General features: G+C 35.5%; 1 protein-coding gene across 2 annotated transcripts in view; it reads right to left on the bottom strand.

The window, feature by feature from the left end:
- Positions 1 to 703: 703 nt before the first annotated feature.
- The window catches only part of MACC1 (MET transcriptional regulator MACC1), a 74,831-nt gene continuing 62,777 nt past the window's right edge, over positions 704 to 12,757 (bottom strand). For both annotated transcript variants that reach the window (XM_060196118.1, XM_060196117.1), the window contains one exon: positions 704 to 2,415. In XM_060196118.1, coding sequence (XP_060052101.1) covers positions 2,203 to 2,415 — 213 coding nt within the window. In that variant the 3' untranslated portion in view covers positions 704 to 2,202. The remainder of the gene's footprint in view (positions 2,416 to 12,757) is intronic.

Genomic DNA, 12,757 nt, shown 5'->3' with positions numbered 1-12,757 from the left:
AGACAGATCAGATCTAATTGATGGAGTTTATAGTCAACAATATTTATACACCTTTCCCATATTTGGGAGCTACTTTCTTCCCTGATGCATCTTTCTGGTCCTTTTTCCAGCTATGACATCATCTCCCCAGATAATAACTTGGATCCACCTGCACATCAGATTTCAGGCTCAGGGTAAAAAAAGAAAAAGGAAAAAAAAAACAAAAAACAAAAAACTAGAACTAGTACAGCCACAGGCCCTTTGGAATATAACTAAAATAGGCCTACTAACTATCTACAAAACAGAGACAATCCCCGCCCCCAGCTCTTCATCTGAGCTGTTCCAGCCTTTAGGTTCATGATTGGTCTTACACCCTCTTTAACTCTTCACCCAAACTCCTTCCATCTCCTGAGCTACTCTCCTGCCTGAGGACTCAATGCATTAAAAAATTGTCTCTTCCAGTCTTTCCAGACCAGAGATAGTGTCTTATCTTCCTTAAGCTTCATCATTTCTTTCCTAAGGACCCCCCTAATTCACATAGTGCTATCTCCTATATATTTTTTGTCTCCTGTTCTCCTATAGCAGTTATTACGTTTGTTATTTTATCTTAAACTACACTTTTTTCATTGTCTCTACAATCAGCCTTACAGAAGTCAGTAGTAATGTCATGATTCTTCTGATTATTAACCTCAAACACCTGTGAAACACCTGTGTACCTACCACAGAGTAGGTACACATACTTTCTGTTGACTGAAAGACAATAAATAAATTATTACAAAAAACACATAAACACAAACATCCAGAGGGTTAACCATATGAGTAAGTATAGACCATACCTTTGTAATATTGTCAACCAACAGTTATTATTTATATTAGCCTCATTCTGTATTTACACTCTGTTTACCTAAAGTTTTATAAAAACACTTTGGTGCACGCACACACATATGTCTTCAGTAGCATATGTATATAGCCATACAGAGACATGTGGTTTTGGAGGTTAAAAATGTTGTGTTTAGCTACAATAAACTGGATAATTAAAAATCACCCTTGTTATTAAAAATACCTGAGAATAAAGAATTGCCTGACATGAACCATGGTTGCTAGTAGAGGAGGATATTGAAGGCACAAGAATGAGGGGGATCTAGTAGATTGTGGTGGAGGAACTTCAGCAATTGTAGGGAATGGGATGACAACTCACAAATGAAGAAGAATGAAACAGTACTCCTGAAATGTATACAGTGATTTAAACAATAAACAAAACAAAGAGGAAGAAGAAAAGAAAAGTGGTGTTCACTATGATCTTAAAGTCAAAGTGGGCCAGGGAGATAGCATAGTTGTTGAATAAAAGACTCATGCCTAAGACTTCATAGTCACAACTTCAATCACTGGCACCACCATAAATCATAACTGAGCAATGTTTTGTTGTTTGTTTTTGTTTGGGGGGGTTTCTTGGTGGAGGGGACTTGAAATGTCCCAAGAGGCTAAAAAAAAGTGTTAAATATGTCATCTATGTATGCAGGCAACATATTTACCAATGATAATTTTTTCAGTTTATCAAGATATGGTATAAAACAGCAGTGAAATTTAATTAAAATGACAAAGCTATGACTTCTCTATGTTTTGGCATGTTTTTTCTATTTTGCTATGTGGCAAGGTGTGTGTGTGTGTGTGTGTCTAAAAAGAACTAAACTTTTCAGGAAAAAAAAACTACTTTACATAGTCACATAGCAACATATCCTGAGCTTAGTTTCTTTACATGGAAAAGAAAAGAGAATAAAATTGGCAAACTCCATTGAGGAATAAAAATAAGATTAGGCGCATATCACTTATAGTCCTATGCAGGAACACAGAGAACATGCTAATTTTTCTCTTCCTACGTTCCACTGGCAAAACTCTTATGTTCTTATTAAAAACACTTTATCTTTTTATCTGTGTGATGCAATTATTCCAGCAGTCATTTTGTTTCAATTTAAGAAGTTAATAGACACTTTGAAATGGCTTCACTTTCTTTTTTTCAACAACAAAACACTCCATTATATACATTTTAAATGTATACTAGAATATGTGCTTGGTCATAAAACTAATCTTGTATTTGGTATAAGATTGTATTTTTATTAAGAAAAACATTTTTTGCAAACAAGAAAAAAATGAGTTCATACACACATATACACTACTCCATTCTCCCCTTCCTAGTCACCTCCTCCAAGAAATATACCTTCATCTCTATACTTCTTCAGAAAAGGAAAATGCAGTTGCTCTCAAAATCTCTAAAGAATTTATTAGTATTAAAACTCCAGTTAAGTCCCGCCATTGTTTCGTCACTGGATTTTTCATTCTGTCCAAAGCTGATTGAAGGTCTTGTAACACGTCTCTATAGCTATTTCCATAGTGAGCACCCCAAGTATAAAGAAAGTCATAGGCAGGTTTCCACATCATCTACAAAGAAAAAAAATAAACTGAAGTAAAACAGTGATAAAAATGAATACTTAAAGATTTAAAAAGTCTCTTAAAACTTAAAGGAAAATAGTTATGACTTACATTATAAAAAGCAGTATGTATAGTAAAGATCTTTAAAAGCTGCCAGTTCCATATTATACTCCTGTGTTTCTAGACCTAGAATTTTTTAAAATGGTGATAGCAAGTAAGAACCCCTTTTCCTCTTGACCCATCATTTTCCACCACTTCTCACACCATGGTGTAAATATAAAAATTTTGAACTATTTTCTCATAACAAATATTACCAATTTCTTACTCTCCTGGAAATTTTAAAAGTTAAAATAAAAAACTGATTTTATTAAGTAATATCTCCTTTATTGCTACACATATTTTGGTGTGTTTTATAACACCAGACATTTTATGAATAATGTGTGTAGTGTATCTAATGCTTTCAGTCATTTCACTCAAGATGGTCTGTAAATAAGGGGAAATGTAGCTTCGTGTTTAAGTACAAAGGAAAGCAAACTGTTGTCCTCTAGTGATACAAGAATTTAATCATACATTTTATGACCAAAAGAAAGATCTATGTTCAACATTCATTATGCTTTCCCTAAGCATCTACCTGTGCCAGTGACATCATTGTTTCCATAGAAATAAATGTACGTTAAAGAGCAGCTTCAAATACCAGCTTGTGTGCAATGGTAACCAAGGCAACCTTGCTCAAAGAGCATAGAGACAAAGGGACTAAATAACAAAAACTCTACAGTTACACACACAAACACACAGTTTAAGATAAAATTTTCTCTAGGAAAATAACCCAATGAGCCATGCACTGGTAGTTGCACTATTTAAAATATAATTTTTCTACTTGCTACTTATTTGAAGTCACTAAATTAGTTTACTATGGCTTTATCATTCATCAAATGCAGGAACAGATAGTGAGCTTAATACTATGCAGAAATGTTTTCTGAAAATATAGCCTCCATTAACAGTAATATCACATGAAGTAGGGCTTTGGGAAATAATATTTCACCCTCTTAGGGTATCCTCTTACACACTACAATTGATGTTAACAAAATGAAAGACCTAAATAAGGAAGTCCATTCAGTCTCAATTCTATTTACATAGAAGGCTAGGCAACAAGCTCAGATAATGACTTCACTTATTTGTTCAAATTGGCATTCCTAGAGAGCCATGGGCATTCATATCCTCACCTCTTTTGACAAAGCTCTATTTCAGAAGGTAGTGAATAAAAGATAACTATCAAAGCTGCACAATATCAGAGTGGTCATAACACAGCAAGATAAACATCTTCAATTTTTGTAAGCAAGTTTTTCCCTCACCAACCTGGTTCCTAAAAATTCTATCTTTGAACACTGACAGAATGTGAATTGAGTGTTCTCTCTCTTGTTTTTTTTTGAGTATTCACAGTGAAAACATACCTCCCAAAGTACATATTGCCATTAATAACAATGGAGACATATTAACAGAACTACCTTTTGGGGATACTCATGTTTTGTCATTTTTCAGAATCAAAAAGGCACCAAACGAATAAATTACTATCTATTGAATATATTCTAACCCTTTGCAAAAAGTGTTGATACCTATCTTTTATGTTGCATTCACTTAAAACTTCCATTTACAATAAGGGTATATTTAGCTACATAGCTAAGGTCTTCTAAGATTATTGCAAGGCTTAACACTTGAATATGAATAAAGAAGTACTCAAAATATAATAGATGATAACAGCAATTGAGAGTATTTCAGTACCAAGGTGGTAACATAGTATCATAGAAAAACATTTCTATTTAGAATCAGACACAGATGACTTTTTAGATTGTTCTCTACTAGGTAAATTCAAAGTACTTTCAGAGTCAAGAGTGACTGCAGCCTCTCCACCTTCCCTCTGCACCACAAATCTTGCTGCAGAACCAAGAAGTGCTATGTAGAGAGAAGCCCTGGCATACTCAGCCTTGAAGCAGCTTCTCAGGGCTGTCAGGAGCAAAGTATATATGAAACTGATACAGGAGCTTGTAACTACAGATGCTGAAGAATTCCAGCAATATATCTACCCGCTGACTTATGCATAAAACTTTCTCACATTTGGAATTGTGTGTTGATAATAAAACAGTCTTGCCATCTCTAATAATTCAGAGAAATTCAGGTAGATTACTGAGTCCTGGACTCCTGAAAGTATATAAAGGCTTCTCAAGAGTCTTCCTGAATTAGTCAGAAGTTCAAGGGAGAAGATGGCCCTAAAGTCATAGGAGATCCTCTGGAGTCTAAACTATAAACTAGTTAGGAAGTGGATATAACAACTTTGAAAAATCTACAGCAATGATAAACATCATGATTTGTATTAAATATGAGTATATTTGGACTAGCAAGATAGCTCACCTGGAAGGGCAATGCTTTGTCATGCACTCTACCTGACCCAGGCTCAAGCCCAACCCTCAACTACTTGGAGAATCTTCAGTTTTTTCCTCTCTCCCACTCTCTTTTTTCTCTGTCTCTCCACAGATGATGTCCTCATATCATCTGCAAATAGTGACAGTTTGACTTCTCTTCCAATCTATATCACTTTAGTTCCTTGTTCTTGCCTGATTGCTATGGCAAGAACTTTAACACTATGCTAAATAGCAATGGTGATAGTGGGGAACCTTGTCTAGTACCAGGTCTATGTAAGAATGTTTTCAGCTTCTCACCATTGAGTATGATGTTGGCTGTAGGTCTGCTGTATATGGACTACACTAGGCTAAGGAATTTTTCATCTATTTCCATTTTTGTAGTGTTTTGATCATGAAGGGATATTGGATTTTGCCAAAGGCTTTCTCTGCATCTATGGAGACAATCGTGTGTGTGTGTGTGTGTGTGTGTGTGTGTGTGTGTGTGTGTGTGTGTGTGTTGTTTGTTTATCATGAACATAAATATTAAGAAATAAGAACAGAAGGGGAAACACAAAACAGAACTTGGACTGGGTTTGGTGTATTTCAACAGAGTAAAGGACTCTAAAGAAGGCATGGCAGGGGTGGGGGGGCTTCGTGCAAAATGGTAGAGGAGGACCAAGGTGGGGGGTATTTAGTGAGTTTTGGAGAAAACTGAGAAATTTTACACATGTATCAACACCTATATTTACCGCTGACTGGAAGCCATTAATCTTCCAAATAAAGAAAAATAGGAAATAAAAGACCAACAAGAAACTGGAGTAAGATTGGAAGAAAAAAAAGAAGCAAAAGTCAAAGACTGGTAGTATCCTAAAAGAAAAAAAAATTCCACTGGTTGATTGGAATGGATTTGAAGTTTGTTTCTAAAACTGACTGTTCACATAGTTATGTATTTAGTTGCATAACACTCGAAAGTTAAAATCATCCATATTGACTATGTTTAAACCAGGGAAACTAGAAAAAGTTATACGTTAGACTTTTTTTCATAAATTTTATTTTCTTTTATTTGATAAGACAGAGAAAGATAAAGAAATAGAGGGAAAGAGAAAAAGAGACACCTACAGTACTGCTTCAGCATTCATGGAGATTTACCTCTGCACGTCAGAACCTGGGGCTTAAACCCACGTCTTTGTGTAAGGCAACATCTATACTCAACTAGGTGCTCTACCACCCAATTCCCCAAAATTAGCTTTTTTTCTTTATGATCAAGTTTTTTTTTTAATATTTCCTCTGTTGAGGGGGATTAATGATTTACAGTGGACAGTAAAATACAGCCGTTTATACATGTAGAACATTTCCACGTAACAATTCAGCCCCCTCTAGGTCCTACTTTGCCATCATGTTACAGGACCTGAACCCTCCCCCGAACACCAGTCTTTTACTTCGGTGCAATACACCAACTCTAGTTCAAGATCTGCTTTGTGTTTTCTCTACTGTTGTTATTGTTAAACTTGAAGTTGAAAAATAAACAAGTTGTTTAATAGTGATCAATATTCCACTCTTTGAAGATATCATTTTCTGTTATCTCCTCTGCTACCACTGATATCAAAGTACATAAAAGAATGAAGAGATAAAAGTAAGAAATTTGGCAACTAGTAGTAGATCTTTGGTAACCTTAAAGAAGATAGTTTAAAAAGAATAGTGGTGGAGTCGGGCTGTAGTACAGCGGGCTAAGTGCAGGTGGCGCAAAGCACAAAGACGGGCATAAGAATCCCGGTTCGAACCCCGGCTCCCCACCTGCAGGGGAGTTGCAGGCGGTGAAGCAGGTCTGCAGGTGTCTATCTTTCTCTCCTCCTCTCTGTCTTCCCCTCCCTCTCTCCATTTCTCTCTGTCCTATCCAACAACAACAATAATAACTACAACAATAAAACAACAAGGGCAACAAAAGGGAAAAAATAAATAAAATAAATATATATATATAAAAAAAAGAATAGTGGATACATATGCCTATGTTATAAGTAGCACACTTTTTTTTCTTTATTGTGGGATTAATATTTTACAATCAACAGTAAATACAATAGTTTGTACATGCATAACATTTCCCAGTTTTCTACATAACAATTCAACCCCTACTAGGCCCTCTGCCATCATATTCAAGGATCTGAACCCTCGCCCCAACCCACCTCAGAGTTTTTTTATTTTGGTGCAATATACCACCAACTCCAGTCCAAGTTCTGCTTAGTGTTTTCTTATCTTGTTTTTCAACTTCAGTAGCACAATTTTTAATAGCCAAAACTTGGAAGCAACCAAGGTCTCCAACAACATATGAGTGACTAAAAAAGTTGTGGTATATCCCCACTCTCAGAAGGGAGATTGGGTCAACCTATCATGCCACTCAAGGAAAACTGGTCCTGAAATAAATGCAGCCTAGAATATTCGTAGCCATGACAATGGACTGTGAGCCTAGATTGATAGGGACTCAGTGGTTATATAGGCTACTGTGCTAAATATGAATAGATGTGGGCCTTAGGTCAGATTGATGGGGTTAGCAATTAATGATATTTATATAATCTTCTCATAATCTCTGCTCTCATCCAGTTTTCTAGTCCTATTCTAAACTCTGACACCATCTTCCCAGACAAGACTTTTAGTCCACCCACATGCTAACTATTAGGCTCAGGTAAAAGTTAATGAAGTCATGGGCCATATCTTAAAAAGACTTTCCAGTTTCCTCCTCCACAAAGACCCCTAATTTCATTTGCCCTTTTTCCACCTTTGGGTGCCTGGTTATGGAATAAGTTGTTTTATATCATATGGCCTTTCAGTCACCAAGTTTCAGATGCTACCTAATCTCCCTGGACAGATAACTTCACCATTGTGTTCTGGAAACATGCCTCTCCAGAGACCTACCCTACTTGGGAAAAGATAGAAACAGGTTTGGGGTATGGATCAACATGCTAATGTCCATGTTCAGTGCAGAAGAAATTACAGAATAGGGAAGCTTCCGATAGAGGGGGAGGGACACAAAACCTTAATGTTGGGAAGTGTATGAAATTATACCCCTGTTATCTTACAATCCTGTTAAACATTACTAAATCACTAATAAAAAATGAAAAAGGTGGTATATATCATGGATATAAGTTTAGAAATAAGAACAAAAAAGGAAACACAGTAGAACTTGGAATGGGTATGGTGTATTGCACCAAAGTAAAGGACTCTGGGGGTGGGTCTGGCCAGGTCCTGGTACAAGATGGTGGAGTAGGTTCTCATCTGGGGTTAAGAGTATTGTGCACATAATTGAGAAATTTTATATGTCTATCAAAATATCAAAAACTGCGTTTACTGTAAAACATTAATTCTCCCAATTAAAAAAAATAGTGGAGGTCAGTGTAAACATATACACTGGTTCCAAAGAACTGGAAGCCACAGAGCAAATGAGTCATATTTGATAAAAGAAGAAAACATCAGAAGGAAAAACAGAGGAAAGCAAAAGTAACTTTAAAGTGAAAAATCAGTAAAAACTAGTATTTTACAAAATGTGTCATGATTATTAACTTTTCCAGATGAATAACTTAAGTTGCTGAGGATTAAAGCAAAGACATATATAAACCACTTCGCTAAAAAGAAAAAATTGATGACCATAAACAAAGACTAGAACCATTAAAAAATGGGATAAGTAATTAAAGAGTAATTATCAAGAAAAATTTATAGGAAGAAGATGACCAGAGGGCTCTGAATACCAACTCCAACAGGACGCAGAGAGAGAAAAGGAAAAAAAGAAAGAATATTTGGATGTAGTCATAGGTTTGTGTGTGTGGGGGTGTGTGTGTGTGTGTGTGTGTTTATGAGAAAGAGAGAGAGAGAGGTGGGAAGGAATAGAAGATGAAACTTTTAAAAAAATAGGCAAATATCTACAAATATAGACAGTTGTAGAAATAACAGTTAACCTATATCTACAACCTTAAGAACTTTTTTTTTTTTCTGTTTTCTTAAAAATATTGGTTAGGATTTTTTTTTTTTTTACCAGGCCACTGGTTCAGTTCTGGCTTATGGTGGTGTGGTGGATTGAACCTGGGAAGTTGGAGTCTCAGGCATGAGAGTCTGTTTGCATAACCATTATGCTATCAACCCTCCACCCTTGGTTGGGATCTTGACGGGGATTGCATTAAATTTGCACCACAACTTACTCAGTCACTCATCTGTTGTTGGGCATCTGGAAGAGACCTGATGTAGCTTACCATGGAGGGATTGGGGACTCCGGCAGTGGGAATGGTACAGAGTTGTACCTCTGTTATCTTGTAATTTTGTAAATAAACATTAAATCACTAATAAAAAATGAAAAATATCATATGCCAGTTATTTACTTGATTCACTGTTGAAAAATAATATTTGATGTGGTCTGAGAGGTGGCACAGTGGATAAAGCACTGGATTCTGAACCATGAGGTCCCTGAGTTCGGTCCCTGGCAGCACATGTACCAGAGTGATGTCTAGTTCTTTCTCTCCTCCTATCTCTCTCATGAATAAATACATTATTTATAAAAAAAAAAAAAAGAAAAGAAAAGAAAAATAGGAGTGGGCCGTAGCGCAGCGGGTTACGCTCACGTGGTGCTAAGCGCAAGGACAGGTGTAAGGATCCCAGTTTGAGCCCCCAGCTCTCCACCCACAGGGGAGTCCTTTCACAGGCAGTGAAGCAGGTCTGCAGGTGTCTATCTTTCTCTCCCCCTCTCTGTCTTCCCCTCCTCTCTCCATTTCTCTCTGTCCTATCTAATGACGACATCAATAGCAACAACAATAATAACTACAACAACAATTAAAAAAAAACAAGGAAACAAAAGGGAAAATAAATTTAAAAAAAAGAAAAATAATATTTGAAACAGTGTTTCTTTTTATTTTGTGAAACTCTATGAGGTGAGATAAATGTAACTTTTTCATAATGATATTTGCTTTAACCAGTGCTTAGCAGAATTCCAGCTATATTAGTGAATGAAATAATCTATTCTATAATCTAGTCAAATGTTTCTTATCCTCTGTAGCATAGATATATAAATTTTAACTTGTCTTAAGTACTATTTTTTTTAATTTCCTCAACATTTCTTATTGTCTAGTTTCTTTCTCAGCAAATGAACATGTGCTATCAAAGGCAGACTCAAAAATAACTTTTATACACTAAAGATATATTTTATTACATTATTTTTAGTAATATATAAATGTGAAGGTCACAGATGTTTCTAAATTTTTCAATAAATTTAATAAAATATGAAGTCATTTTCTCTGGAGATGTTTGAATGAATAATATGAGCAGAATAAACAGTTTTCTCTCCAGGATGATCTCAGTTAAACCCTTCCCAAACTGGAAATGGTGGACTGCCAAGATCTTTTCCAGGTTTATGTTATCTTATAGCTATTCTGTGTTTTAAAAATACTTCTTCCACTCTTGCTCAATGTTATGTTTTAAGAGAAGATATACAGAAATTCCATACTAATGTTTTGACAAATTAAAAGGAAACCTAATCCTGAGGGTTTGTTTTTGTTGAATTAATCTTAACCACAAAACAAACTTTCTGACTCCTCATGGCTGTCACAGTATCTCACAAAAAGAGATCATTCTTAACCCTCTAATCTTAGATATATATTTTTTAATATTTACTTATTTCCTTTTGTTGCCCTTGTTTTTTATTGTTGTAGTTATTATTGTTGTTGTTATTGATATTGTTGTTGTTGGATAGGACAGAGAGAAATGAAGAGAGGAGGGGAAGACAGGGGGAAAGAAAGATAGACACCTGTAGACCTGCTTCACCGCTTGTGAAGCAACTCCCCAGTAGGTGGGGATCCAGGGACCCGAACCAAGATCCTTAAGTAGGTCCTTAATCTTCAAGCCATGTGTGCTTAACCCACTGTGCTACTTACTGCCCAACTCCCTAATCTTAGATATTTTTAATGTTAGTTTTATGGTGTTACATGTTCACATCTGAATAGGAAACATGGGATGATAAAAACAATGTTGTTAACTTATCATATATGTGCTTTGATCTCTTTATAAAGAGCAGTGCCATAAGCAAGCATTTAATCAAAGCTGAACAGTTTTCCAAAGTTTAGGCATTTGAGTAGAAGGAATATGGCTTTGGCTTATCATCTAAGTATTTGAAAAATAGGTTAAAAAAAGAGTAATAAAAAAGTAATAAGTGGAATGTCAAAAGAAATTAAAGAGGAACTGAGGTTTAAAAAATCAAGTTTTCCAAATTTAGAGTGCTTATTCTCAGAAGCTTGTAAGACTTATTAGATAATGTACAGGTAATGAAATGCAATATGAATAAAAACAATACAGATGTCAGCATAGCATTCTATGTCTTTTTTTAGCCCATAGAAGAGAATAAACATAAAAATGCAATTGGTTTTAACTACCTTTGGATAATTATATTTGGCCCATTAAACAATTAATAACCCACCTACTTTCGTTATAAAACTATAGTTTCATTTTAAGTACAATTAGATGAAGAACCATTAGGGAAATTGTCCTTATTAGTTATTACTACTATATTCAGAACATCACTTAAATTATCCAGGTGGGTTTTTTATCACCTGTAAGAGGTAAGCATTCACTTCATAAATACTGTTGAAAATGAGGTCACCATTATCTTCATAATAGAAAAGAAGCTAACATCATAAGGGTTCTATTTCTTCAGAAGGGAGATGATCCTTGGTTAAGACAGAATTCTTGGGTCAGTAAAATAGCTTACTCAGTGGTCAAGCTGTAGCACACGTGGTAGAGTACATACATGACCATGCATGAGGACTCAGGTTCAAGATTCCATTCCCAAACTGCAGGTAGAAAACTTCATGAGTGGTGGAGTAGTACTATGGGTGCCTCTCTCTCCTGCACACTCTCCCTCTCAATTTCTCTCTGTCTCTATAAGAAAAGTAAAGAAAGCCATGCAGTCATCATGCAGGCACTAAGCACCACTGATAAGGCTGGTGGCATAAACAAATGAAAAAAAAAAAAGGCCATCTAGATTATTTGCCTATTTTGTAGGCACATGACCCAGTTTGAAGTATGTCCTCCCCCCCATAACATTGGTGGAAGCTATTGATGCTATGGTGTCTGTACATACATCATCTATCTATCTCTATCTATCTATCTAATCTATCTATCTATCTATCTATCTATCTATCTATCTATCTATCATCTATCATCTTGCTTTCTCTCTATCTTGAACAATCTGCCCAGAGTGATGAAACCTCAGTGATGACAAAGAAAAAATAAAACCTCTTGAAAATGTCTCTTTGGGGACATATTTGCCCTAATGATAACCACCTGAAACTTTAAAGACCATGCATGAGCTAGAGGAAGATAAAATGAATGCCTTCTACTAATGTATCTGCTCAAAATAGTTTAACAAAGAAAAACTTTCTGGGGGCCAATCAGTGGCACACTTGGTAAATCATTTTTGTGATTTACTAGATGCTAAGCATGCTTTAAACCACATAGTCCATAAATTACATTATGTAGAACAGCTCAAATGGATTGAAAGCTTATGTCTATATGCATTCATACATATAAATGTGTATATGAAAATTATCATAATTGTCAAAACTTGTAAGCAACTTAATTGTTTTTTTAGGAAATGAATGAATACTGTGGTATGATCATAATGGAATATTCAGCTATAGTTTCTAGACAATGAGAGAGAACACATAGAAAAACCTTAATTTTTAATATTTTATTTATCTGTATTAATGATAGAGATACAAAGAGAAAGAGACAGAGAAAGAAAGATTCAGAGAGAAGCCAGAACTCCACTCAGCTCAGTTTATAGGGGAGCTGGCCATTAAACCTGGGATGTTAGAGCCTCAAGTATGAGTCTTTTGCATAACCTTTGTGCTCTCTCCCCAGCCCAGAATTTTCAATTCCTATTAAATTAATATTACTAGACAAGGAAGCCAACTGAGGCATGATTG

Source organism: Erinaceus europaeus, chromosome 8 (genome assembly GCF_950295315.1).
Source record: "Erinaceus europaeus chromosome 8, mEriEur2.1, whole genome shotgun sequence".
NCBI lineage: Eukaryota > Metazoa > Chordata > Mammalia > Eulipotyphla > Erinaceidae > Erinaceus > Erinaceus europaeus.
Note: the sequence above shows the minus strand (reverse complement) of the source record. Positions and strands in the feature narration are given on the sequence as shown.